A 27,894-nucleotide genomic window follows, 5' to 3' on the forward strand; every position below is an offset into this window, starting at 1 on the left:
TGCAGAAGATCTGTCTGCTCTCAGAAACCCACTGGAGGTTTCTCAAGAGTTGGGGTGCTGTTAGCAGGAATTTTCCTTAGAAGATGCTTCTGTCATATGTCTCACTTCATAATTTACTTCTCCTTTTACATAACTGTGAAGCTTCCTTTGCTGTCCGTTGTTGTTCTTTGGCCATTGGTTATTAATAGAACTGAAATTTAACTTGTACTTGACAGAAATCCAGGAAATAGTCTCACGTCTGCTTCCCTGTCAATCAGCTTCTTCCTTTATTCTTTGTTATAGCGGGGTAGTATTAGTCACTCTGATCTTTTCTAATTGGAGTCTGCTGTAGAAGGCATGTGATTTACTGTGTGTTTGACAATAATGCTTTGGTGCTGAATAGGCTCTTCATGGTTCCCTTTGTGAAGGTTATTCATCAGCCAGTACGGCGATGTATGGTCCCTGCCTAACCACGTCTGCTTTAGAGCAGGTGATAAGGGAATCCATCTGCCTTCCGCAAATCATCCTAGTTACTTGACAGAAAACTGCTTTTTTTAAACTTACTGATTAGGGTTTCTTTTTAATTTTATTTTGTAATGTGATGGAAGCGTTGAACTCTCGAAGAAATTTAGAATCAGAAGCAGCAAGACATTTGGGGGGTCAGGCACGGCCCTTGTGTACATGTGTGGATGCAGTGCTGGGTTGTAGAAGCTCTGTGTATACTTAATTTTCATTTGTACTGCTGTCTGTATTGCATTATTGATTGAGGAGGGTTTCAGAGTGTTGATAGAAGGGAAAAACTAGGTCAGGTATGGTGTCTGTAAAAGCAGAAAAATAAGATTCCACTTCCTTAGGAAACCATCTAATAAAGTTAGGATTAAATTGCGTAGAAGTGCTGTTAGTTTGGGGTCAAGAAGCAAATTTGCTGGTGTGATTTAGGACTTGGGATAGACACTCTGGAGGAGCAGAGAACCGGGTTAAGACAGGGTAGAGCAGATGCTTTAAAGATGGAGACATTTTTAATCATACAGCAATTCTGCTTGAGAAGTGTGGGGTTTGCTTTGCATTTCCCTTCACTTGCCCTGGAAATAAAAACTTCCTGTAGGGAGATTAGTTTTTTCCAGTGTGGGTTTTTGAGTTTTTGGGTTGTTTGCTTTTTTTCCCCCCCCCCCTCCAGGTGAGTGTGGTCCAGGACTCTGTCAACATCTCTGGCCAGAACACTATGAATATGGTGAAGGTACCAGAGTGCCGCTTGGCGGATGAGTTGGGAGGACTCTGGGAGAATTCACGCTTCACGGACTGTTGCCTGTGCGTTGCAGGCCAGGAGTTCCAGGCTCACAAAGCCATACTAGCAGGTGGGTATTGAGTTGGATGGGCCTTAGTGGGATAGGGGACAACCACCTGATGGCAAGTGGGTTTTTTGAGTTACTTCATTTTTAAAGGAGGCTCCTGCAGCTCTTTTAACTGCAGAGCTGTCGTACAATACTGTTTCGTGAACTGTTATAGGTAGAGAAGAAATATCCACTCCATTTTTAATTGCCTGTCTCCTCCTGTGATGAGGATGGTAGGAGGATTCTTTTGTGGCTGCAGCGCGCTGTAATGGATTGCTAAAGCATTTGTAAGGAGAAGTTAGTGCATTGCCAGAGGAATACTTTATTGTAAAGTCAAGAAACATACCTTACCACCCATGTACTCTTCAGCCTTGGTTAAAAGGACATCATAAATTCTCCTGTGCCTGCTTTGAAGCTACGTTGGCCACCGTACATTATGTCACAACCTATGCTTGTTTACCATTTATACCCAATTTGCCCTGTCTTATATATAGGAGGATTTTTCCTGCATTAAGTAGCAGCAGAGGTGTTGGCAAGCTACACTTAGCACCTTCTGAAGAGTAAAAGAGCATCTCTAACTGTGTTTTATTTTCCCCACTGCTGTAGCGCGTTCCCCGGTTTTCAGCGCCATGTTTGAGCATGAGATGGAAGAGAGCAAAAAGGTAAGTTCCTGAAGGAAGAACTCCTCTGGCTAGGTGAATAGCTCTCTAGTCAACTCTTAGCATCACTAGTCAGATAACTTTCTTGGGTAGTGTTTGTGACTCTTGTCACCTTTTAACTGGTTTCCTCACATCAGATACAAGTCTCTGCTTCAGCTGTCGTGAAGGGAGGAAGAAAGGGATCAAGGAGGCAATTGTTACCTTTGTTACTCTTGGGGACAGAGTCTGGGGTGGGATAGGGAGAAGTAGAGAATGTGAAATACAATTTAGAATTTTTCTTACTCCATCCACATCTTTTTTTTTTCCGCAGGTAGTCACATTCTAAATAGTTTGTAGCAAATTTCTAAATATTGAAAGAACTTGAGTAGAAGGAAGCCTTTAGCCTTTTGTCAGGGTCTTAATAAGCTTCATTTTTCTGATACAGAACCGAGTTGAAATCAATGACGTGGAGCCTGAAGTTTTTAAGGAAATGATGTGCTTTATCTACACGGGGAAGGCACCCAATCTTGACAAAATGGCTGATGACTTGCTGGCAGCTGCTGACAAGGTACAGTGGGGGTTCAGAGAACTGGGCATGACATGCGCCTTGCGCAGTGCTCCTTGGGGATTGTAGCAGTAAGATTTTCATGGGATCATTGTGGTTGGGCAGTTTCTTTGAACTGGTTGTGGCTTGCAGGTAAACCTGGATGTAGTATAAGATACCTATAAGATAGGATATACATGTAAGATACCTATAGCTGTATAGATACTTAACATATAACATCAGGAATTTCTGTCTCTACTGCTCATTTTTAAGCGCCATTTTAACCTTTCAGAGGACATCTCTATTCAGCATAATTTAGCATAAGAGCTGGGGGTGAGAAGAAAATTTCAAGGTGGACCTGGTGATATCTTTTTTGTTTTTTTTAGTGTGGTTATTACTAAATCTCAAAAGTAGTGTTCTGCCTTGGCAAACAGGGCCTGCTGCTTCTGGTCTCGCTGGTATCAGCAGCTCCAAGAGATGCTCTAAGGTGATGGATAGCCAAGAGTGAGACGGTCCTGCTGTTTATTTTCTTTTTGCAGTGGCAGTCCGTGCTGTTTATGGAGAGAAGGGGTGCACTGGAGGAAGCCCTGTTGTCTAACCCATCTGTGGTTTTGCAGGGTCCTTGCCAGGGAGGTGTTGGGGATGGTCTGACTGGAAGGCTGCTGGTAGTCCCCGTGTAGCAGGCGCAGCGCTGTGGCCTTGCCAGCCAGCCTCTGCCTCCTTCCCTTTGCAGCCCCAAGGACAGAAGAGTGCTCTGCTGGCCACTGAGCCGTATTAACCAGTGAAAATCTGTAATATATAATGAAAATTTTATTTCCTTTTTCTTTTTTCTCTTAAAAGTGAACTCAGTGCTGGTGAAAGATGTCAGTGTGACAGCACTGGAGACTAAAGTCCTGAATTTATCCATCGAACAGGTTCAGCACGGGTAGCAGCAGTGCAAGATTCTCCACACTGCCCTGCCAATGTGCCTCAACTCTGACCCGGAGGGACCTCCTCTAGGGGTGAGAGCGTAGTTCAGTCTCCATGCTTCTTCAGTCCTTGGATTCTCTTGGGGGTGCCAGTTAGGGTGGTGGATTTTGAGATGTGGATGCATGTAACCTTGTTCCACGCAGCCACCACACAGTCATCAAATTCCCTGTCGCTGCAGCCCTGGGCTTCATCAAAAATGCTGATTTTAGAGGTGAAATGCTCCATATGCCATTATTAGGCCACTGCAACTAGAATTAAAATGGGAAATAATGCAGGGAGAATCTTGGCCTGATTATACCCATTGCCACATTTTATTCAATATTTAAAGAGTATTGATCGAGAGCTCACATACCATCTTTAACTGAGACAAGTGTAAGTAAGAAGCAGTACATTAAGGACAGAGTAGGCTTTAACTTTGAGTTTCCTGGCTTTTAATGTAGGGTTTTTTTTCCTTTTAAACTCATTGTGTGTCTTTTAAAAGCAGAAATAAAAAATCTTTCATGAAAGCACATAAAACATCTAATATTTACCCAAGAGACTGAAACAGCTTCTTCTGAGTTCCTCCTGTCTCTTGGGGAAAATATGTAATTAGACCAAAACCAAAACAAAGCATGTCTTCTCAACCCAGGAGATACTATTTCAGCCTCTTGGGTACGTATGCTGTTAGGTAGGGTGTTCTTTTAAAGTGTAATTAAGAAAGGGGGGAAGGGGAAATTCTGGTACCTGAGAGACCAGAATGGCTACTTTTGCCCAACTATGTAATTAGCAGCTGAGCTATTTGTAGCAAAAATCGAAATAAAAATTGTATATGCATGGGAGGAGAATATTCAATTTACAAAAGGAATAATTTTAAGCTTCATTTACTGCATTTTAAGCTACTGACAGACAATAACATAAACTAATGGCTTGCCCCTCATTTGAAACTGTTTTAGTTAGTAATACAGATGAAGCAAGTAAATTTGATTTGCCTTCTCAGATGTTCTGGTGGGAGAAAACTGTCCTGGTTATGAGTGCCATGCCTCAAGACTCAGTGATAATTACTTCAATTAAGTGAAAAAATGTTTTTTATAATCTAAAATTATTCATTTAAATTTAATCATAATGGGATGAAAATTTCAATCAGAATATAAAATCATTTTGTAGTAATAGTGCTTATCATATGGCACACACTCCTGTCGTCATGCAGATGAACTTGTTACCAGCTCTTTATTGAGGTTCAGGGCAGAGCAGTCCTTACAAATCTGGTATCTTTTCCAAATGCAGCCTCACATAGCGAAGCACCTGTATGCCACGTCATCTCTAAGTTGTTCAGAAAAGCTGTATAAATGGTACAAAGGATACTCTCAGATGCAGTTACCTGTCAGATGAAAAAAATTAACAAACTCAAAGATTTTTTTTTTAGAATTGTCATTCAATTTGAAGTCCTAACTTGAAGACTTAACTGTGTTTAATCTTTAGAACCATTTACATAGTGTTAATGTTATTACTCATATAAGAACTACGCTAGAATTTACTGCTGTCCTAATCCTTGTGAAATGTAGTCATGGGATCTAGAATATTCAGAATTATTCAGAAATACTTAATGTCTTTCATCCAAAGAGCCACAAACCCCACAATCAGATCACACACACCCAGGTTTTCAGAAGTATCTCAGTCTCACAATTCCCAGCTATGACATTCTAAAAGACTGAGGTTTGGGGTTTGGGTTTCACTTGTTGATACCGAGTGGTTTCCCGTTTTCTGACCTTTTTGAAGTCTGACCAAGACCACTGTGTTGCTTTTGAAAGTCTCAGCTGTGTCTGTGTGTTTCAATACTGCCTGAAGTGCTGCAGAAAGTAGAGTGTGAAATTTCTTAGGCAGCACTCTTCTTCTAAGCATATCCTTTGAATTTCGCAAACCACTGACGTGACCCAACCCCGTGGATCTAAAAAATGTTGAGGCAAATGCACAATTGAACGGTAGAAACTCTTAGATTGAGAATGTGAAATTAGAATAGAGCATTTGCCAGGGCATTACAGACATGCTGTGATGTTTCATTTCCAGCTGGATAGCTGCAAGAAATCGGGGGCATTTGTTTAACATTGTAGTATTAAACTAGTAGCATGTACTTGATTGAGCAAGGCTGATCTTAACATGCAGGTCATCAGTGGCAAAGGGATTGAGTGAAAACTGCCTAAACATCACTGGAACACCTATGGAGCATTCACTGTTAGATAGGTCTTCCCACTGAACCCAGGTAATACTGTCATGCAGTAATAGAGTGAGAATAAAGATTTGGCTTTAGCGTTCTGTGCCTTGAAGTAGCTGAGATAGTAAGTATTACAGGTGACCTGAAATTCTCACTTCAAAGCATGAACACAGCACCAGTGAGCCTGTAACACAAGAAGGCCGGGATGAGAGTTATGGTGGGTATGTTTCCTCTCCATTGCTTTCCTCAGGGTGGGCACATCATAATTATTTATTTATTTAAATTTTTTTGCTGGTCACTACTTCTTTGAGTACATCTCAGATGCATACAGCAAAGCAAAGAGGTCTGTTCAGCGTAATATAGTTTGTTACCAAAGAGTGAAGGAGCACGAGTAAGGCTTCACATCAGGCCTGGTTAGATGTTTTCTTCTTTGTAACTCTACTTTGGCTTGTATTTTGCAGTATGCTCTAGAACGTCTGAAGGTGATGTGTGAGGATGCCCTGTGCAGTAACCTGTCTGTGGAGAACGCAGCTGAGATCCTTATTCTAGCTGACCTACATAGTGCTGATCAACTGAAAACTCAAGCGGTGGACTTCATTAACTAGTGAGTTTACTGTTCCAGCGTGCAACAAATCTAGAGGAAAGGGGTGTTTGTTAGCAGTAGGGCTCACAACTTGTGAACTGTTGTATGCAGAGGAGATTCTCCTGTATTACTTTTCTCTTTTAGTTCTCCCATTGTGATCTGTTGTTTATCTGGCACCCCAGAAGTGACGTTGCCCTAAGGGCAGATTAGTCTTGTCCTGCTGGGACAAGAAAGTTCTTGTGATCTTAGGAAGAGATCCGTAATAGCTCACAGACAGTCCTGCTGTCTGCTGAACAGATCACAAGAAGTTTCAGGTAGTAGAATATCAGGTAGTCCCTGATATTGAGGGTCTGTTTGCAACTCATAATATAACAGACCTTTCAGTAGATGTAAAATGACTACCATGTCTGGAAACGTTTTTAGTCCTATTTGTCAGTTAATACAGTTTTTCTCAGTAATTTCTATATTGATTTAAAATACTTCTGTGCTAAGTAGTCAGGGTAGATGAGCACTGTGTTCCTGCTGTCCTCCGCCTGGGATCATCATGTGTGTTTGAGCTTTCCATCCAAAAGTTGAAGGACTGTCCAGCATACAATCGTGCCAGCAGAGCCAAAGCTTGCAATCTTCCCAAAGCATACACCCAGGGCGATCCTAAAACGCTACACTAAAAATGTCAGGTTTCTCAGGCACGTGGAAAGAATCTCCCTAGTTAATCCTTTTTATCCCCAGTTGATAACTTCAGATTTATTCTCTCTTATTTCTAGTCATGCTTCTGACGTCATGGAGACATCAGGCTGGAAGTCCATGGTAGTATCACATCCGCATCTGGTGGCTGAGGCGTATCGCTCTTTGGCCTCTGCGCAGTGCCCCTTTCTGGGACCCCCACGTAAACGACTGAAGCAATCCTAAAGCCCTGTCTGTCACACCACCCCATGTTTTTTTGGAAGCAGCATCAACTGTTGCTGCTGTAACCTTGACCACCAGGTAGATGACGAAATCTGTGGAGCTTTTACTCTGTTGTTGGGGGGAAGAGACTGCTTCGTGACACCCAGACTTTTTAAAACAGCACCAAGTAACTTGGGGAGAGGGGGGAGGGTGGGCCTGGGGCTCTGGGGCTGTTCAACCTAACGAATCCCTGTTGCTGCATCGTCTGTGTGTTCCCTTCGACTTGGCTGAGTCAATTAAGTACAGAGTTTGGTTTAGGCACCGACCCAAGTCGGAATAACCCAGCAGTGGTACTGGGGAAAACAACGTCTCTGCGTCTGGCAGCACAGAACAAATCGTCAGATGCCTGGAGCAAGAGGACTTTTTAGCTTTGAAGAGCGTTGGAAGGTTAAAAAGAATTTCCAGTGAGGTTCTGGAAAGGAAGCACCTGATGAGAGCTCCAGTAGTATTTATATAAAAAAAAAAAAGAGAATTTAAGTCCTTCCAGCTGAGCTAAAAACTGGACGTTTGTGTAACTCCTTATTGCCATCCAGCAACAAGAAGATCAGTTTCTCTGTTAGTAGCACTTGTATGTTAATTGCAAAAAAAAAAAAAAAAAAAAAAAATAAAAACCCCACCTTTTATAAAATGACAGATTGAAGTGAAAGGGGACAGTGAAAGGCTGTGTGTTCTGGAGGGTGTGAATAGACTGAAGGCAGCCTTTGGCAAGTCTGTATTGGTTTTGAAAGGTCTAGAAAATCCTTGATCTGGAGTGTGCTGTCTGACAAGAACAACGATTACTGTTTTTAGATATTGTGGGAAATGTTTTTGGCATTTTTCCTTGCTTTATTTCCCTCCTCCCCCTTTTTTAAAAAAAAAAAAAATTTATTGTTCATGAACGCTGCGTTAAAAGTCCCTGTTCTGAGTTGCTAAATGATTCTTAACAACTGTTTGTACCTGACTTGCCGACTGTATAGGAGCCAGTCCTGTTCCTTTCTATTAGTCACTCTTCTTACAGGGAAGAAGTTTCAAAATAGCTGGTAACTTTTTTTTCTTTTTGAAAATATAAATAATTACTATTTTGTACTGTGTGGTATCCGTTGTCTTTTTTTGTTTCATTTTTAAGACTTCCCAGTTTAAAACCAGCTCCCAAAAGGCTCAGTTGCAGTCTGCTGCCATGTACTGGTAGTGACATGCTGTTCCTGGAACTGGAATAGGATTTATTAAGGAATGTTGCACACACAATTGCAATGCAAACCTGTCTTATTTCTCATAGCGGGTATTCCCAAAATACTAGAGAGCCTTGGTTTTTATAATAGCTGTGTGAAGCTGACCCAGGGTCCTTCCTTTCACCTGTACCCGTTCAGATGTGGGAAGGGAGAACCGTATAAGCCACCATCTGTTTTATAACATTAAGGTGCAACGCGGGATGTCTGGGTAGGATAGACACCATCCGTTTCTGTCATCATTAGCCCCAAATCTCCAGGGAGGTTAGATTGAAATACGCAGTGCCGGGGCAGTGGCAAATTGCTCTGACCTTAAGATGGTCAGGTAGGGCATGTAATGGATTACAGAGAATAACTCTGTTTTGTCTAGAAAATAGATGAGGTATCTGCTGTCTCTGATTTTTCATTCTGTTATCATACTTTCTCTCCCAGCCTCTTGTCCCTTGTGTGAAGGAGAATTCCGTTCATACACTCGTGTGTTTAATCTAGCTGCTGTCTATTTTTATCAAACGATGACTCATGAGAGGGTCCCGGCCCCTTTTTGTGTTCCCCCACCAAGGCTCTCATCATGAACACACAACAGTCAGTATAGTAAAGCCTTCCTTTTACCTGGTTCACAAATTCCCACATTACAGCTATTGCTTGAACGCCACTAATTCCTTTTATATTGGATTTAACGTGCGTTTCCTTGTAGGTAAGCAAAGCATTTAGTCATAACGAGATTCTCCCCGCTACCCTGTCAGAACTCAAACCCAGCATTTCTAGCTTATAATTGCATACAGACATGAAAAGTTCAGTGCCAGGTAATTGCAGAAGTTGTCTGTGTGGCACAGAGATGTCTAATTATGCTGCAGGAACTGCATTGTTTACTGAAATACTCCAACCTGAAGGAGACCTTTTATCCTTGTCACGTTAGAGTGACCAACTGTTGGAGGAGTGTCCCTGGCTCAGCCTTGCCCTGGAAGAAAGTAAACGGGTGTTCACGTCATATGTCCTCGGCCTTTTTTTGGGGGATGTATTTACAGGAGAGCGATACGGGTTTGGCAGCCTCCTTCCCCAGAGGATGGCGAGATACCTGCAGGAAAATAATCTGTTCTGGGGCTCGTCTGTCCCAGCCCTTCCCGCGGAGCCAGGCGCAGTTGCAGAATTCGCTGTCATGGAAGGGCTGAAATGAGACCCGCGATGGAGGCGACTTGTTCACGTTGTTCCGGTTGCAGGTGAATTAATGATTTATTTGTCAACTTCACTTTTTTTTTTGTTTGTTTTTTATTGTAAATGATACAGCTGAAGCCATCTGGTTATAACAACATCAGAGCTAGAGCATACTGTTCATAAACCTCCCACTGACATCCTCCCCTCCCCAGATCTGAAATGTAATTCAAGTTAACTCACAATCTGTGGCATGTGTTGTTACTGCAGAGATGTCCATGCCAGTTGAACAGTTGGAGATTTGAATTCCACAAGGAGATGGCATATTTATCAAAACAATATTTCAGAGAGACATTTTTACCGGGTCTTCTGAATCGCAGCGTAGCTACCACGGGTCTGGATTCAGAATTTAGGTTGAACCCTGCGCTCGTGCTTTTAATTCCTTCTCTTCCCCCTCCTCAGGGATGTTACAGAGAGATATTTCATCCCTGTGTGCAGTCTTTCATGTGCTTCCTTCTCCCTATTATCTCCTTGCTCCTGCTTCCTCCGCTCGCTTTTGTGCTGACCTACGAGGGTTGCAGCCTTCATCTGGGTGTGGGGAGGAGAGACAGGAATGAGAAATACCTCAATGAAACCCCTGACCTCCTCCGCCAGCGCTGGGATGTACGTGTGCCCTAAACCCAGAAGCACTCAGCTCTCTCTGAGGATGCGAACACCAAATATTTTTTACTGGCCAAAAGATTTCTTTCTGCATGCCCCTTGGGCTTTGTTATTACAGACTCAAAGTCTACTTGAGGTATTTTTCTTATTGTGTGAGTTTTTCCAGATGAAAGGAAACAGCTTGTCTGCTTATGAGCAGAACAAACAGCGGAGTGGGGAGAGCTGCTGCGCTTTGAAACTCTCTCTGGCTTTGTTCTGGTTCTCAAACTGCTGTTAAGGACACAATACCAGCTCTCTCCTTTTTTTTTTTTTTTTCCTTTTTTTTTTTCCTCCACTTCCTTGAAGGAGCCAAAGATGATTTTATTTTTTTTTAAAACTTCATTTCAGAAGGTTTCTCAACTTCCGTGCAAATTATTTTGCAAAAGGCTTTGCTAAAATAATTATCTTGTTCAGTCAGCTTGGGCCATGCAGTTTTTCTTTCTCTCATGACTGCCATTTAACTTGTGTTGCAGAATTACTTAACTCATTTATTTCTAATGACTTTTTTTGGTTAATCTAATAGGAAGACATTTAATTACAGAGGGTGTATTTTTTTTTTTCTGACCTGCTGCCCACTTGGATCTTTGGCTGCAATTCCAGACACATGCTGCAGCAAATTTTGCCTTGGCGATTCCAGTTTCTTGTGTGTGTTCACATTTAACGTTAACTTTAAAACTGCTGGTGGTGGTGCCGATGGGTGCACAGCAAGAGGGGGTACAGCAGGCGTGTGCTTGAGCCGCGCAGGAAGACAACAAGTGAAAGAAACTGGGAGACAGCGGGGGGGAAAAAAAAAAAAAAACAAAACAGCCCTTAAAATAGTTTGGGAAATAAATTGCAGTGACCTGGAAGGCTTTTGGAAAATATAAATGATAAATAAAACAGAAGCGGTTCAGCGTAGGAGGTGGCTTTTTAACCCGTTTCAAGTTTGTTGGGCAGAGTGCGGGCAGGAAAAATCAGCTGAGTTTTGGGTGAACTTTGGGTTTGGATTTTGCATCTTGCTACCATTTTGTTGTTATGGTTTAACCCCAGAGGGCAACTAAGCCCCGCACAGCCGCTTACTCCCTCCCCCCCTCCTCGGTGGGATGGGGGAGCGGATCGGAAGGGTAAAAGTGAGAAAATGGGGGCTGAGATAAAGACAGTTTAAAAGGTAAAGCAAAAGCCACGCACACAAGCAAAGCAAGGAATTTGTTTGCCCGTTCCCCTGGCAGGCGGGTGCTCAGCCATCCCCAGGACAGCCGGGCTCCATCACACCTAACGGTGACTTGGGAAGACAAACGCCATCACACCCAACGTCCCCCCCTTCCTCCTCCTTCCCCCAGCTCTATATGCTGAGCGTGACGCCGTGTGGACTGGGATAGCCCTGGGGTCAGTTGGGGTCAGCTGTCCTGGCTGTGTCCCCCTGACTCCTTGTGCCCCCCCAGCGTGCTCGCGGGTGGGGTGAGGAGCAGAAGAGGCCTTCGCTCCGTGTGAGCACTGCTCAGCAATCGGAAGACATCTCTGTGTTATCAACACTGTTTTCAGCACAAATCCAAAACATAGCCCCATACCAGCTGCTGTGAAGAAAATTAACTCTCTCCCAGCCAAAACCAGCACACTGATACGTTAGACTTTGTCTCTAAGACTGAATTATTAAAATCACTCGAGGAAATGTGTTAATTGATGGGATAAATTGGGAAGGAATGGAGAGAGGATTGCAATTATTCCATCAAGTTATGAAAAATCACAGACTGGAGAGGTATAAAATGTAGGGCTCCTCTCTGAATAATTGAAAAGCATCAATGACAAAAAAAAAAAAAATAAAGTAGCTAATTGAGATGGTGCATGATAAACTGGATGGGAACTGGAACACTTCCCCCAGCCCTCCAGAAGAGAAATGATGTCTAATGTTATGCTGGAGTATTTTTCTCTAATCCGATTGCAGAAACGCCCCTTTGAGCTCTGCCATTGGGAAATTGAGGAGGGATTGAAGAGAAAATCATTGACTTTGCCACTGGGGAGCAGTGTTGAGGACAAGAACTCTTCAGGTGTTTGTACCGAGCTGCTAATGAAGCTTTCTGAGCCTTGAAATAGCCAGAGGTTTCGCATCTAGGAGTAACAGGATGAAAACAAACAAACGAAAACCATTTTCAAACTGTCGTTCCACCACTTCTGGAAGGCTCCTGGCAGACACGGAGGTTATCCCTGAGTATTTTGAGTCATTTAAAACCTACTAGAGAAAGCGCTTTGTCAAACAGGGCTCTGGTTCCCACACGGGGGGGAGGTGGGTGTGCTGCTCCTCGATATTTAATAGCGTGGCATCCTGGAGAGTGACGTCCTTGCGTGGATGTCTGCAAGCCCGCTCCTCGCCGCCGCGTCTCCTGCTGGAGCTGGAGTGCTTTTTATCTGCTTTTTTATCTTTGCGTGGTAAGATGAAGCAGTACAAGTGTTAGCTCCTAAGATTGTTGCACCTCATAGCTGGGGTGGGTCCTTTTTTCCTGTTCACGCCTACTTATTTCAGTGTTACCGTAGGACTCCGAGGTTTTGGTTGCTTTTTTATTTTGCGTTAGGAGGAGAATTTCCCACTGTTGATTCCGGTTGTTGCTGCATTGCAGTTTGTCCGCGCTTCCTTTCTTTCCCACTAACTTTTTTCACTCCTCTAGGCAGGTGGCGTTGGCAAAATTATTGCTTATTATTGAATTTTTGCCAAACAACAAAACACTCGACAAAAATAGCTGAGCAGGATGTTGGGTTTTCAGTCTGTGGCCAGGATACAGCTCGCAGCCAGCTCCGGCGGTTGTTGGAGGCTCGTCAGGGGTTTCACCCCTATTGCAAGGACAACTGGCCAGTGCTTTTTGTGGCCAGCGATGAGACACTGGAAGTTTTCTCTTTGTATTGTCTGTGTTGGTGGATTTGGGGACGTTGGCTTCTATCCTGTGTGCTATACAGCAAGGAGACAGCAAGGTAATTACTGTGCCTCGCTGTCCTGATGTGCTTGTTGAAATAAAGGTGTTCTGGAATGGTGTGTTCACCCAACAGCAGCCTCAAGCTAGTCTGTCTTAGGATAGGGTAAGGATAGGATAGGATTAGGATAGGGTAAGGATAGGATAGGGTAAGGACAGGATAGGATAGGATAGGATAGAATAGAATAGAATAGAATAGAATAGAATAGAATAGAATAGAATAGAATAGAATAGAATTTGAATTCGAATAGAAGAAATTTTCACTTGGAAGGAACCTATGATCATCTAGTCTAACTGCCTACATCTCTGTGCAGCTGAGATACGAGTATTTCATTGCGTGCTTGCTCCTGCGTACGTGGGCTGCCGGGAAGTCGGTTCAGGTGCTGTACGTGCCCTTTGGGGTGACTCTGCTGAGGGGCCGGCGGTAACTCCACCGCTTGTGACTGTAAAACATTTAGACATAAATGAGCAGGAGATACTCTGATGGGTTGTTCTCATAATTCCTCTCTCCAGAGGATGTGAAATTAAAATGCCTTTTCTTTATTTTCCTCTGCCCAGTGTGATGTCACTCCTAACAGATTCTCCTGAGAGGTTTTTTTTTTTAAAAAAAAAAAAAGAAATAATCAAAAATAAACCACCTTGCAGATTTGATTTCTAATGTGATGTGCCAGATGGTAAAACCTGAATTAGGTAGCAGGCATTACTTAGCTGGGGCCTGTAAACAAAACTGAACTACGAAATACTCTTTAATGAGCTAGATTTATTTCTAGGTGCTGAAGCCTCAAAAGGCAAGGGAAAAAGAGAGGCTTTTCACATACGGTAAATGTTTAAATAAGCTTTTTCCTTCCTTTCAGCACCACAGCAATAACTCCATCCTATTCCAGGGCTGCTGGGACTTCTGAAACGCGTAATTCTGCGAGGTTATAATTATTGTGGGTGCTTTAGCGTGGCACGGAGCTGGGCTGTAGGACGTAAGTGGTGTTTTTGTTATATTGATGAGTGGTTTGCTTTTTAAATCTTGTCTATATATCCTTTGACAGCGTGGTTCTCCAAAATTAAATCGAACAAATGCCTTTTACCTGATGCCCGTGAACCAGCACTGCTCTTCTTCAGCCCTTTTCTGCCGGCCGTGACGATACAGAGTGATTGATAGGGACGGGTAGATATTTGCAGTGTCAGTTCAGCAGCGGCTGATGGGCAGCATCGCGGAGATGAAACGCTGTGGATTTAAAAGCTGCAGCTGTTTGGACTGGTAGCTCCATTTGTGTTTCCCCTCCTGCCCCCAGCACTGGCATCCCGTGCTGCTCAGCACCGTGCTCTTTGCCTGCAGTGGAGAGGAACTTGTTGGGGTTTTGGTGTGAGCAGACTTTTTCTGTTGGTGAACGGTCACTCGATATTTAAAACATGTGTTATCACCTTCCCCCTAATATTTGAAACCTCTGGCTATGGATTGGTGCTATACAAAAAGCATGTGGGTGTGTGCTTCTGTAAAATGGGAGTGTAAGGAGGAGAGAATAGGCTTTAGAAACGGTGGGAGGAGAGCTTGATGCATCGTAAAACATGTAGGCTGTGTTTAAGTGTAGATAATGCACACAATAATACTTCGGTTTTCAAAGCTCTTTAGTTGTTTTAAAAAAACAACAACAAACCAGCCCGAAACATCAAACCTCTGCTGTCTTTTGGCTCTTGGTATCTTAGCAAAAATGCTTTTCTTTAACAGACAGAGGTCTATTAAAGACAGGGATCTCAAAGCACAATTGGTTTCGACACTCACAGGTCCCCCCGTTGATGGTCTCAGCAGAAAGCCGTGCCTAGACTGGGTCTTCGTGTTTATTCCCCATTTGTTAGCATGGGAGATTTGGGGACACTTGCATTGCCACTCCCTCTGCTCATGCTGTTCTTGGCAGTGGATGCATGGCTAGAGAGCTGCCAAGAAAAAATTGGGCCAGTACCTTGTTTTCAAAGGTTTATTGGATGTTGCAAGCGTGCTGTAATGTCACATCTTGTGGTCAAAGAGTTTTAAGCAATTTCAGGCGCTGCTTCTGCCTGTTTTCCAAACTTCATTCCCAAAATACAAATAAAAAAATCACAAGAATGCCAAGCCCACCCTTCTGCTCATAAAAATGTAAATGGGAAGTTGAGTCTTCTGAGACCTGCTTATGCTCTTTTGGTGCTTTGGGGATGAAATAACCCTCTTCCAACCAGATGAAGAGGGATGTTTTTCCAAAATTCAGTTCCATCCCTAGACACAAACAACCCTGGGTAATAGAAACAGACCTCAAAACGATGAGTTTTCACAAAATAGTAGCTGTGGGGAGATTTCTTCCATCAGCACCTATTAACCGCAAGTTTGTCCTTGTTGTCTCAGATCAGCCGTAGAGCGAGACTCATTATAACGGACCCCAACTACGATTTATTTATGTAGGGCTTTTCTTAGAGAATAATTTTAAAAGGGAGCAGAAGAAATAATCTGGCACATCCTTATGTCCTAAGGCAAGATTATTTTTAAATCGGGTTTAGACCTCTTTACTAGCATTAACTGGCAGGTTATGATCTGTAAAGCAAAAATAAATGGATCTTCTTCGGGTTACTTGCTGTAGCTTGAGATGTCAGGAGGACGTGGGTTAACATACAGGCACCCTGGTTTCCAACTGATTTACTCATGTGTGTTGCCACTTCAGAGCTTGCTTCTGGTTATTTTCAATACATAAGGGAAGAGATCATGCAAAATTTCCAAAACTGTAGATAAAATTCAGCTGCTTTTAGGGGTGAGTAAGACGAGTGGTAGAAAGAAACCACTGAACAGTGTTTACTGCTTATCATTGATAAGTGTATGATAGGATTGATAGCTGCTCAGAAAACCTTTCACTTGTGTCCATTTTTTTAAAGTCCTACTATAATAGGTAATTAAAGTATACTAATTGAATTAAGATCCCATCTGTCTGAGTTCAGCAAGCCAACAAGTCCCTTAATTAAGATATCATGTTTGCTATAACAGAGGCTGCAAACACAGAGCTGGCCACCAACGGTATAAGCAAATATCTGTCTTCCCATGACAAAGTGCCAGAGCATCCAGTGGGCTGAGGAGATCAAAATAAAATCTGCAAGGTAAGCAGCACTTCCTCATGGGATGACAGTAAAGGCAAGAATAGTTATGCTTCCTCTGATAGCTGAGAAAAATGCCAATTTGAGCTGGGTGCAAACATTTTCAAGCACTCGGAGGTAGACGGCAGCGATAGTAACTGAAAGACTCTATATTGGGTATCTCGGCATCTGATCACCGTCTCAGTGGAACGATGTCTAATATTGGAGGCAAGAAGAAAGAACATAGTAGTTAAAATCAGTGTCTTCAGGCTGCAATTTCAAAAGGTTTATAAAGCATCAGTGTATCCTCAAGCTGATTTGCAGACACAGTAGGCTCATGGGCTGCTCCACCATGGGCTGTCTTCACTTCTTTATTTAACCATCACTCCCACACGCGTGTAGAGAGTCCACTGAGGAATCTCCTTTTAGATGCCGTATCTTCAACGGGTTTGTTGTTGGGATTGTAGTTTTCTGAACAAGACATAAAATTTAAGAGCCCCTGTGCCTGAAACGAAGGATTTCCTTCTAGTTTGGGCTGCTGTGCCCATAGCACTGGTCTCTGAACAGGACCCTTCCCGGGAGATGGTTTCAGCCAAGCAACCTGCTGAAATTCTCATTTAGTTTATAATTGTCTTTCTACATTTCCTCCAGTAGTTTCAGCCTAATGAAACTGTGTTAGGATGCTTTTACATTTACAATTTACATTTACAACATTTACAATTCTGGAGGAAAAACGTGCACATGAATGTAGGTGCCTCTTTGCAGTTGGGGGACGAGTCCGTGTCAGCAGTGCCCAGAAGCAGGTACCCAACGCGTGTAGTTCGGATTGAGACGTGACACGGAGGCGGGGAGAGGAGGTGGGTGACTGTGAAGGGTGGTGGCAGTGACTGAGCCAGCTGCATCCCACCCGTGGTGACTTGCTCCTGAGTGTTTGTCCTTTTCCTCCTGATCTGTTTTGGAGCAAGAAAACTAGATTTTATTTTGGTCGTAAAGGAATTTTCCTCAATGGAAGCTTTGGGAGGCAGTGTAGGAGGTAGAGTGCGTCTTTGTTGAGTGCGTGGGGAGCTTTCAGGAGGAACATACGCTGTTGGGGATCACCCCATGGTCTTCCCAATGCACCGGAGGGGACCAGGGCAGGCGTGAGGCCGTCGATCTTCCAGAAGGATTGGCCGAAGTGGGGGGAGCAGGAGAGCTGCTGGTCTGGGGTAAAGTCCTACAGACACGTGCTGAAGATGCAGGCGTACGTCCTTGACGGTGCGATGCTTTGAGTAGATGGCAGAAGATAATTTTTTTTTCCCCTTATGGGAAAATTTCCCAATGAGGAGGCTAGATGAAAGCGGACGCTTCTTCATGCAGTTTGAAAGCGGAGAGACATCTGCCACAGATCAGAAAAGCCTGGCAGGTGGAAAACACACCAGCCCTCCCTTCTCCCTGCCTTTATCCTCCTGTACGTGGCACATCTCTATTCCCGGTGTGTCGCAGCCACCACACTGACACGGGCTCTGCGCAGCTCGACGAAGAGCAGCGGCACCTGAAACCAGAGCTCTGCTGCCCCAGAGCGTGGCGGTGGGCAGACACACCGACCTCCCCTTCCTCCATCCCAGCCACTTTGCACCTTCCCCCTAAAACACTGCACAAAGCTACAGGAGCCGGGAGGATTCTGCAGCTCGAGAGCACACAAGTGAAAACTGAATTATTTAGCATATTTTTTAGTGCAAGCAGGTGTGGGGTTTGAAGCAGTTTGAGTTGGGAATTCTCTGCAGAGGAGTTAGGGTCTGGTGGGATTTGAAAGAGCTGGACAAGTTTTCCATTCCTGTCCTCCTCTTGCTGTCTCTTGACAGCCTTTTTTTTTTTTTTTTTTTTTTTAAGGTCTGAATTCTTGTTCTCTTTCTTGTGTTTTCCATCCCCTGTAACTTCCCCCCCTCTCCCTTTATTTCACCGCTTCACCTGCTGAAGCGCGGGTGGATGCTGCCGTAACGATCTATTGAGCGCTGACAGCGCGCTTGACGCCGCGGACCAGCGTGTGCGAGGAGATGTGGCCCCTGGTCCCCGGGGACTTGGCAATCTCCTGCAGACACTGACAGTGCAGTTCAGACCATCGCCAGCAACCAGATGCTAGTTCAGCTGGAAACGGAGCCGCCGAGGCTCGCCGAAAGGCTTGGCAGGAGGCGAGGGCTGGCTTTGGAGGTGCTTTACTTAGGGGCGGGGGGGTTGCTTTGTGCCTGCGTGGCTTTTGGGGCATTTATTCGGGTTTTTTAAATTTTATTTTATTGTTTTTAGAAGGCGGGGGGGGTGGTTTGCAAAGCTGTGCGAGCACTGAAGCAGCGTGCCCTTCGTCCTGAAGGGAGAGGACAGGGGCGGACACACAGAGGTGGCTCAGGCAGCTCCACTGTGAACCACGTCCAAGCGGATTTGGATCAATGTTCCCCTAAAATCTCTTCCTCCCCGCAACCTCTTTGTTCAGGCACTTGGGACTCTGTGTGTGCGTGAGCATCAGACAGACACCGTTACTCCTCCACGATCTGCTCAACTCCATCTCGCCCTGATTTTTCCTGCAGCCTTTGGTGCTGGTTAATCCCCGACTCCGCTCCCAGGGAGGGCTCCTGTCTGCATAAGCTCAGGGCTGTGACACCAGCTCTGCCTGTCCCGGGGGGCACAGGGAAGGGCTCTTTGGGCAACAAGTGCTAATTCAACGCTGCTCCTGTGCACGCACAGAGCCAAGAGCTGTGACTGCAGCCACCCTCGCACCCCAACGCTCTTGGATAACTTTCTGCAACCCAAGTAAGTCTGAGTTATCCGTACAGCACTTAAATGGGAAAATTTCTATTTTTAAAAAAATCACTATCCTTGCACTCAGCTCTTCTTGTCTCTTTGTTTGCAATCTAACAAGACACAAGAGGAAACCCTCACCACAATCTGGATGGGAACAGATACGCTCCAGCACGACAAACAGCAAACCACGCCGTGAGCGGTGACCTTAGGGGACTGGAGGAGAAGGGGTTACTGCATCACATCTCCCTCCTACTCTTTGGGCACAAGCCTTTAGGAAAAGAGACATTTGGGTAACAGATGGGTGCTCTGGTAGGTCTGGAAACCTCTCAGGCAAAAGTAAATCCTTCCTTCCCACCAGGAGGTTCAGGCCTTATTCTGCAGAACAGCGTGTACGAGCTGAGCTCCCCTAAGGGAGCAGATTGCCCTATTCCTCCAGCGCTGGCTGGATGCTGTCCTGAACAGCAAAGCAGCCCCGTTGCTTAACCCTCGAGCCCTGTCCCTCCAACCGAAGCCGTGTTCGATGCTCTCAGGTAGGTGAGGGTTTGGGGGGGGCATGCCAAGGGGTGCTTTTCTCACCCACCCACTCAGCACGGCTCCCTCTCGGGCAGGAAAAAGCCGCTGATGTTGTCATGATGTGACATTACACGTTGCAGCTTCTTTCTGGGAGAGCAGTGCACTCTGCCATTAATTGGAGGGAAAACAATCAGAGACCTGCTGCTTTTGGAGTTTGTTGAAAGCACAGGAAGATGGGGAAATGTTGGTGTTTATGAAACGGCAGCTGGTGCTAAGCTCTGGCAGGGGAGCGGGAGGAGGAGGAGAGAAGTGGTTGTATTTGGGTTCTGGGTCTAATTGGCAAAACTGTAATAATTCTTAGATCAAATACATGATGCATACAGCCCACTTGCATTTTTAGTCTACTGCGTGTAATAGCAAGTCATAACACTGGGGATTTCATGAATAATCATTTCTGCTTGCCTCCCCTTTCAGTGGAGGATTTCCAGAGTGCTTGACGATCGTGCAGTCTCACTCCATCCCCAGAAGGCAAATGAATATTATCTTTATAAAGAGAGATAAGGCAGACTAGACAAAGGCCTGGAATAACTTGGTTAAGTTTATTAGAAAAGCCAATAGCACGATCAGGATTTATGCCCAGGAATTAAGATTCTTGAATTGTTTGAAGAATGAGACGTCTGTCCTTAGCACAGCTTACGTTGGCACGGCAAAACGTGGTCTGCGAAGAGGAGAAACTCTTCCCTTAACAAAGGAAAGATGACACGGAGCGGTGGTGAAGAGAATTCAAGAGGACTTGAAGGGCACATCAGCTCCCTGGGGGAGGTGGGGGTCATGGGCTGGAGCGGGACCCCAGACACCCCCACTGCCCCCGGCCAGCGCCTTCGCTCTGCGTTCAGCGTGATGCTGGCCTGACGCTAACCGTTACAACAAAACTGCATCCAAAGTTGCTTTTATGCACCCAGAAGAGCAGGAGAACCAGCAATACTAATGCATCCAGGAGCTACCTATGGCTATTGAAATGGGGGATTACAAGCATAAAGCCTTGGCTGACTCACTAGACCTCATTAAAGTCTAATAATCTCTATAAAGATGCAGCGCTGCACATACGCAGCAGCCCCAGCCCGTCTGAGCTACAGCTCAGCAAAGGCTCTATTAGCCATTTGATAGTTTGGGCATGAAACCATAAAATATGTTTATTTGTGTTGTGAAAGCACTTAGGTCAGGATTCCCTCTGCGAGGCTCAACCTCAGCAGTTTGGTTTAGGAACAAAAGGGCCGGGCTTGTCCCGCTAAGGGATGTTCTGGGAGCTGCGATGTCACCGGTGACCCAGGGAGCTGTGCTGGAGACTTGGGGGGGACACAAAAACCAGGAGCAACAAAAGTGTAAACGCTTTGAGCTTCCAATGCCCCCCAAGCAACATGTTATATACTCATCCAGCTGCAGGAATTTCAGTACCACCAGCCTGAAAACATCATAAAAGAAAACCTGAGATGGCCCGTAAAGAGAGAAACTGTGAAATCTAACACAAATTGAGGTTTATATTTGTGTTTTGACGTCTAAGCCTCTAGAAACCCCATTTTCTTGGGTTTTCCTGTGATTAATCCAATTGTTTGGTTTTCTGGAAGCTGAAGTTCTTGAGTAACCAAGTGACTGTGATAGCCACCACTCTGGGAACTCCTCCAAATATGGCAAATTCTGGTGAAAACCTCAAAGATTGCCACTTCCACAATGTTGATGCCTTTAAAGAAGTTCTCACGTCAAGTAGGGCTCTTGTGACAACAACCTGTTGATGCTCGTTAGTTTGTCCGGAGGCTTTTCGTGAGCAAACTTCCTTCTTGTTCGAGATCTTGGCGTCTGGCTGGAACCTGCTAAAAATGTTGATGTTTGGAAAAAAACTGACTGACCCTGAGTTGAGGAAAATTGATGCCTTGAAGCTGTCGTGGCGGTGAGAAGGATCCGGTTGTGCCACCCTTGCATTAAATTGTACCTTCCTGCGAGTTTTGTCCTTTCCAAAATCCTGGAGCAGTGCTTTAGCATGTTTTGGAGGTGATAGCTGGCCACGAGAGTCTCATTTTGAACCTGAGGCCACTGCTGGGTTTTTTGGATATGGTAAATAGGAAACGGTAGAAAGACAAAGTCTGATTGACTGGAAGATTTCAAAGGGAGAAAAGTCCCAGTAACCTACAGAGAGATGGATTTGGGTTGATTTGAGGTTGATTAGTCCCAATTATTTTTTATGACATAGGGCAAAGTTAATAAGGGAGCACTTGAACTGTGCAGAGTTGAGAAAATTATCTTAATGGGAAAATTACTCAAACATTAAAGAGCGCTGTAAGGAATCATGGAATCATTTAGGTTGGAAAAGACCTTTAAGATCATCAAGTCCAACCACAAACCTGCCACTGCCAAGTCCACCACTAAACCAGACGTCTCATCACTTCGGTCCTTAAAACTGGAGAAGACAGAAGCAATGGGAGCCACTGCCCCGGGACGGAGAGAGGTGTCAGGGACATGTTGGGGTGGTTGTGTTCCTGCAGCAAGTCCATCAGCTCCTGATTGTCTTCTGACTCATCTAATCCCAGCACTGGGGAGTCCAGATCAACTGATCCCCACCAGCTCTAATGAGTACAATTAATGGCCAGGGGCTGCTGATTGACTTTGGTGGGAGGGTGGAGTGGGCTCTTCTGGGAAGCCAGTTTCCAAATGTGCAGAAGCACAGGTTAGCTCAGCTGGGTGACTCATGAAATTTAAATTAGGAGGATTTTGTGGGGAAGAGGAAGAAGTATTAACAAACTAAAGAGAGCTAATTACTGGAGATGGAGAACATTCACTGTGTAGTTGTAGATGACAGCGGTAAGTAGTTCCCATCAGGGCTTTTCCTGCTTTGGAGACAAAGAGATTGGCCATCCACTGAGTTGTCAAAGATGATAAGGGGCTGCATTTTATAAATGGAGATAGGCTCTAATTGCAAAAACGCCTGCAAATACTTCTGTGGCACTTTGCTGAACCCTGAAGTCACCGAGGATTTTTGAAGTCTGCTTTCCACAGTCCTTACACACTGCTTCATTTGTAATGAAGTTTGCAACGCATGGAACTTCATTTGGATAAATTTTAGCTCCCCCCACCCCCAAATCTATTTTATGTCCAACTACTAATGGGGAAAGAAATTAATCCTTGGTTCCTTGTGTAATATTGCAGCAGAGGCAGTGGCAGGGATTTAACTCCTCCGCTCAAGAAGCAGAAACAGCTCCGCGGCCAACCTCCACTGTGCCGCACAGCTTGAGCAACACCCCACAAAGCAAATAATCATCAACTATACGCGAATGCATTCAAGTACACCTTGACTTAGCCTCTAACGAGGGAAATTTTACCGAATGAGTTGGTGGAAAGGCTCTCCCTTGCACCTCATTGTGGCGGGGGGTGAGCGGGGGGGGTTAAGGGCAGGCGGATTTAGGGTGCGGGGATTTTTTCCTCTTGTATTGTTTGCCCACCAGCTCAGCGAAATCCTCCTTTTCTGAGCACGGGTTGTGACTCCGCTAGCAGGAATCCTCTTCTCCCAAGCCCGAATAATGGCCCGTCCTGGTCTCCTAGTAACTGCGGCCGCCACATCACTTTTGACAATGGTGCATCCTTTGTAGCCTGGTTCTCTGCTCCTGCTGTCTGCTCTGTTTCTTCAAATGGCAATTGTCTGAAATTTCTCCAAATGAGCAACTTCTGTGTGTGGTGGTTTTGTTTGTTTTGTCTGTGCCGGCAGAAATGGGTTTAACCTGTCTTTTTGTGTTCCTTCCTTAAAGCAAGCATGAACCCTTGGGGAACACACTTTTGTAAGACAGCTCGTGGTAGGGCTTTTTCACCCCCCCAGTACCAAATATTGCTCCTGTTATTTTCTGCAACTCTGCTCTCAAAGCATTTTAAACTTTCTGTTCTCAGAGTAAAAGTCTTCTCATTGATTATTGCACTAAAAGGCTTTCTTTGCTCAATGTATTTTGGACCTGGCCTCTGTCTAGATGTAAAAGCGCATATCATGAAACTTTGCCAGCAGCCAGCAAACCTCTCTCCAAGCTGTAGAGAAGGAATTTGACTTGTGAAGGCTGAAGCATAAAACCTGCTCTGGCGGTAATACCTGCCTCCTAACTCTGCTGGGGTGTAAGGGGATTTTTGGAGCTGGCCTGGTGCTGTGGATGGGGAGAGATTTGGGGGAAAAGGAAGGGGGCGGGGGGGGGAGCTGCTTTTTTTGGTCTTCTCTGTAAGAGGGAATGCGTCCACATAAGTGGGAGCCTGAAGTTTGGATGTATGGGGAGGGGGAGGAGGTTGGCAATACCCATCAGTGGTGCAGAATTAGCCCACGCACGAGCAATAGCAACCAAACATCCAGGTGAAAGTCCAAGTCCCAACAGACCCCAAAGCTGGACCCAGCGCCTGGTTACGAGAAGGGGCGAGTTCAGATGCATCTGAACGGAGCTGAACTCGGGCACAGGTCCCCAGGCCTCATTCACAGCCCCGCCAGTTCATTTTCCTTCTCCCCTGAGGAGGCTGAAACTGCTCTGAGTAAAAACACTTGACCTGCCTCGGTGCCACTGTGAAAACTTTATTCTCTCTCTCAAGGACAGTGTTGTTGTGTGGTTTGTTGGGTTTTTTTTTCCTTTAAAGTAAAATAAATGCTACAGTCAGAGCTCCACTTCACACAGGTGTATGCGTGCGGGCGCGCACCTTTTCACCGAGGAACGGCAGCGCTGGGAGCTGGATGTGGCCGGGCGAGGGTGGCAGCGGGCGCTGGGGAGCCGGCAGTGATACGAAGCACGGATGAGATGAAGGGGAAACACATGAATCACAGCGTGTCAGGGGAAACACATGAATCATATATTGTGTCAGCAGATATGACAGATTCCACCAGGATTTCTCTACCTGCAGATCCACAGTTTCAAGTCCCCGAAACCCCCCGTGCCATGATGCCCAGTGTCAGCTGTGGTGGGATGGCTCCTGGGAAGGTCCCTCCCTGCCCTCCCCGGCTCCCCGTTTCCATCCCAGCCGCCCTTTGCACCCCAACATGGGAAAACTGAGCTCCAGCTCCTGCCACTGCAGAACTCGGATGTGGGGGAGATGATGTGGTTGCCCATGGACATCTTACAGTCATGGAGGGCATCAGGTGCCTTTCTCCCCCCCCCCCGAGGTCTTCCCCTGGCTCCAGGGTGTGTCAGTCTGCTTCTGGAGCCCTCTTTGCCTGGTCACCAACCTTTTAGGACCATGTGGCCTAAATCCAGGCAAATCCATTATTGCACTGAGAAACACAAGTCCTGATTGTGGCTTTATGTCCTATTTTCTGTATCCTAAATTCAGACCCTGCCTTCACATACCAGTCTCTAAAGACCATAGATCCAGGCCAGGTTTAGTGATGCTGGTACCCCATAGCCTAAAATTCCTCCTCTTGACATTGGAGCTTTTGGGGAAAATGGAAAATCCTCCTCTTCCTTCATTGCTTCTGGTTTCTAGGGACCGCTGTGCTCCCGCCCCCGCTTACAAAACCATCCCCATCCCTCCCCCCGCCCCCCCAGCACCCGCTTGTCACCGGGGCATCCTACGATGAGCAGAGCGCATCATCCCGAGGGGTAGTAGGGTACGTCGCTGTGATAGTTGTAGTCGGGACACACTTTCTGCACCAGCCTGTAGTCTATGCTGTAGAAGGTGATGTAGATGCAGATGACTTTGAAGGGCTTCGAGCAGACCCAGGAGACGTGACTTTGGGTGTGCTCGTGGTAGCAGGTCTTAGACGGGTCATAAGTGCAGAGTGTGGTCTTCTTGGCACGATCCACTTTCTCATACTCCACACGGCAGTTGAAGATTTTGGATTCTTTGGCCTCAATGAAGATCTGTTGCTCCAGGTCAAACTCCACTGCCTTGGTGGGGGGGACGAGGCTGACGGAGATGTTCCCTTGCCCAGTAGAGTTGTGTCGGAAGAAGACGTTGACGGTGCCATTGCCATGATCAACCACCTTTCCAGTGATCAAGAGGTTCAACTTCACTGTCTTGATATTGGAATAGAAATCTCCCCAGCCAAAAATTTTTTTAAGCTTGCCTGAGGCTGGCCCCAAGTCCCTCTGTCCTCTGGGGTGTGGAGCGTGGTCCTGCTCGGACAGGTTATCCAGGATATCCCATAGCTCCCGTGAGCTGCTCACCAGCTCCAGGAGGGTCATGTTCTGCAGTAAAGTTGGAGTTAACAGGGACTTTGGGGAGAGCAGCCCTCTCATCTTCTGCACTTGCGCTCTCTCCTGGGTCTTGGGTTCACGTCGCTCTGCACCTTCTCCTGGATCTCCTTGGCCACAAACCACCTGAACATAGCGATGGTGAAGAGTGAGAGATGGGTGAGGGGTGCCTGCCCCCCTTGCCCAGTCTCACTCTCCAGAGTCACCCCCACTTCTCCAGACATGACCCAGCCAACCTTTTTCCCATCCTTGATTTCCTTATTTCCCTTTTCTCTTGCCTTTCCTCTTTACTTCTCTCTGTAGTTCCTATTTCCCTCCTGGTAGCAATTTTCCCCTGCTCTCCATCTCCTCTCATGGCTGCTCGGGGAATGGGTGAAAGGAGCTGGGACGGGTGCGTTTTGCTCACTGCTGGTGCAGCCTGGCAGTGGCACCTCTCAGGGCAGACCACTTGCACCCAGGGCATCTCTGCAGCTGCCCCCGGGGAGAGGGTGCTATGGGGGAGGACGCACACCTGCAACGGGGGTGCCCTCCTCGTGGCCTTCGCACCGGTCTCGCTGCTGACGGCACGTCGCATGGAACCCTCGTCTGACCTCCAAACCGTGCCGTGGGCCGGTGGAGAGACGGAGCTGTGAGCAGCGGGTCAGGCAAAGCGCAGAGGTGAGAGCCCACGGAGATGCCCTTTGCCTCTAACAGCCACTCACGGGCTCGTCTGCAAACTCCCCTCTTGCCAGCACAGGGGTTCTGCCGTGAACCCCAAAATAAGCGCATACAGTGGCTGGGGGGCTGCTGGGGTGGGGGCTGCCTTGCTGCCACGGGCTGTGGGCACCCAGCGGGTACCCAGCGGGCTGGGAGGGTGCCCGGGTTGGGAGGTGGATGCTGCAGCCCCATCGCCCGGGGTGCTGGGCTGCCGAGCAAACACCCGCCGTGCTCCCCGGGGTGCGAAGGGCTCACCTGGCAGAGGAGGCAGCGGGGACGCCGAGGTCAAGGTCGGCCTGGCAGGCTCTGCCCCAGCCCGGGGGTGCGGGTGAGCCACCCCCAGCAGCTCTACCAGCACTGCTGTGCTGGGCGGGGGGAGCGAACTGCAGATTTTTAGGGTGATTAGGAGGCACCTTTACCCCCAGCCCTGCCTGCGAGCCCACCCTGCCCGCTGCCCACCCGCTACCTGCTGCAAAATAACAGAAGTTTTGGGACGCTTGTTTTTCAGGGGATGGGGGGGGGGGGGGGGAAGGGGGGGGGGGGGCGAGGAATGGAATTAATTGATCATTAACTGTCAACCCCCCCTGTCCCTTTGGCAGCACGACCCCCCCAGCCCCCCCCTTCCCATCCCCAGCGCTCACCAGCAGAGAGATGCTCCCCTGGATGAGGAGGACGATGCAGCTCCGAGGAAGATGCATTTTCCAGCCGGTGCCGCCCGCCTTCGCCGTATCTCAAATTTCGAGAGGCTTTGGGTGGGTTTGTTGTTTTCTCTTATTATTTTTTATTTTCCCTCCCTTCTTTTTAAGCGAAGGACGTCAGCGAAGGGAAGGGGGTGTCCCCCTTTATAAGCCGGTTCCTAGGCCCCCCCCCCGGCCCATGGTGGCTCCGGCAGCTCCCACCCCGCTGTGCCGGACCGGGCGGCGGGAGGCGGCTTCACCTGCTGCCTGCTCCTCTGCCTGCTCCTCTGCCTGCTCCTCTGCCTGCTCCTCTGCCTGCTCCTCGCTGCCTTGTTGGAGACTCAATGAAACTCCGCTCCATCCCCTCCTCGCTCCCTCCCCTGCCAGGTGCTGGGAGAAGAGCGGCACCTCCGAGCGTAACCCTTTGCTGCCTGCAACCCAGGCAACCCAACCCGGCCCGGGGGTCCCCCGGGGGCTGATGGGGGGTGCGGGGGGCTCAGCGGGCTCTGGCAGGGTGTGCGGGAGCACCGAAGGAGAGTGGGGAGCCGTCGCGCCAAGGAGTCCCCATGGGTCCCCAGGGAGGAGCATCCCAGGCTGGGAGAACTGGCCCGGAGGGAGTGAACTGGGGTGGGGGGACAACTGGGGGGACCCACGGGGGTCACTGGCTCTGCCCTGAGAAACTGTTTTATCTCGCACCAGGGGAACAGGCAGGGTTGTGGCATTACCCTCTGCCCCAGGGCTCAGCTCTTCACCATCCTGATCCCTCCAGTCCTGCCATCAGGA

The 27,894-nt window shown here is 46.8% G+C and overlaps 2 protein-coding genes and 1 long non-coding RNA gene across 9 annotated transcripts in view; 2 read left to right on the top strand and 1 right to left on the bottom strand.

Annotated features, from left to right (window-relative positions):
• The window catches only part of SPOP (speckle type BTB/POZ protein), a 29,150-nt gene extending 20,907 nt beyond the window's left edge, over positions 1–8,243 (top strand). For all 5 annotated transcript variants that reach the window (XM_074892368.1, XM_074892367.1, XM_074892366.1 and 2 more), the window contains 5 exons: positions 1,157–1,334; positions 1,917–1,972; positions 2,394–2,516; positions 6,111–6,253; positions 6,997–8,243. In XM_074892368.1, coding sequence (XP_074748469.1) covers positions 1,157–1,334; positions 1,917–1,972; positions 2,394–2,516; positions 6,111–6,253; positions 6,997–7,141 — 645 coding nt within the window. In that variant the 3' untranslated portion in view covers positions 7,142–8,243. The remainder of the gene's footprint in view (positions 1–1,156; positions 1,335–1,916; positions 1,973–2,393; positions 2,517–6,110; positions 6,254–6,996) is intronic.
• Positions 8,244–9,280: 1,037 nt separating this feature from the next.
• Positions 9,281–20,148, top strand: LOC141953645 (uncharacterized). 3 transcript variants are annotated; one of them, XR_012631943.1, is made up of 4 exons: positions 9,281–9,599; positions 18,718–19,034; positions 19,111–19,555; positions 20,013–20,148. It is a non-coding gene; the product is annotated as an uncharacterized LOC141953645 (long non-coding RNA). The 3 variants fall into 3 exon arrangements; XR_012631942.1 differs by having other exon boundaries at positions 18,812–19,034; XR_012631944.1 differs by having other exon boundaries at positions 18,812–19,034; positions 19,144–19,555.
• On the bottom strand, positions 20,119–27,760 carry NXPH3 (neurexophilin 3). Its single transcript, XM_074892372.1, has 3 exons — positions 27,076–27,760; positions 25,098–25,864; positions 20,119–24,311 (listed from the first exon to the last, which is right to left on the bottom strand). Exons 1-2 carry the CDS (start codon positions 27,130–27,132, stop codon positions 25,133–25,135), a joined length of 789 nt encoding a protein of 262 aa, XP_074748473.1. The 5' UTR covers positions 27,133–27,760; the 3' UTR covers positions 20,119–24,311; positions 25,098–25,132.
• Between the last annotated feature and the right edge of the window lie 134 nt (positions 27,761–27,894).

This window comes from Strix uralensis, chromosome 22 (genome assembly GCF_047716275.1).
Source record: "Strix uralensis isolate ZFMK-TIS-50842 chromosome 22, bStrUra1, whole genome shotgun sequence".
In the NCBI taxonomy this organism is placed as follows: Eukaryota; Metazoa; Chordata; class Aves; order Strigiformes; family Strigidae; genus Strix; species Strix uralensis.

What these genes read in the sequence shown, in the direction of transcription:
- NXPH3 (XM_074892372.1), bottom strand. Translation starts at nt 27,132, where the DNA reads ATGCATCTTCCTCGGAGCTGCATCGTCCTCCTCATCCAGGGGAGCATC. An exon ending in AGGGGAGCATCTCTCTGCTG is followed by an intron (nt 25,865 to 27,075) that starts GTGAGCGCTGGG and finishes CGCTATGTTCAG; the next exon opens with GTGGTTTGTGGCCAAGGAGA.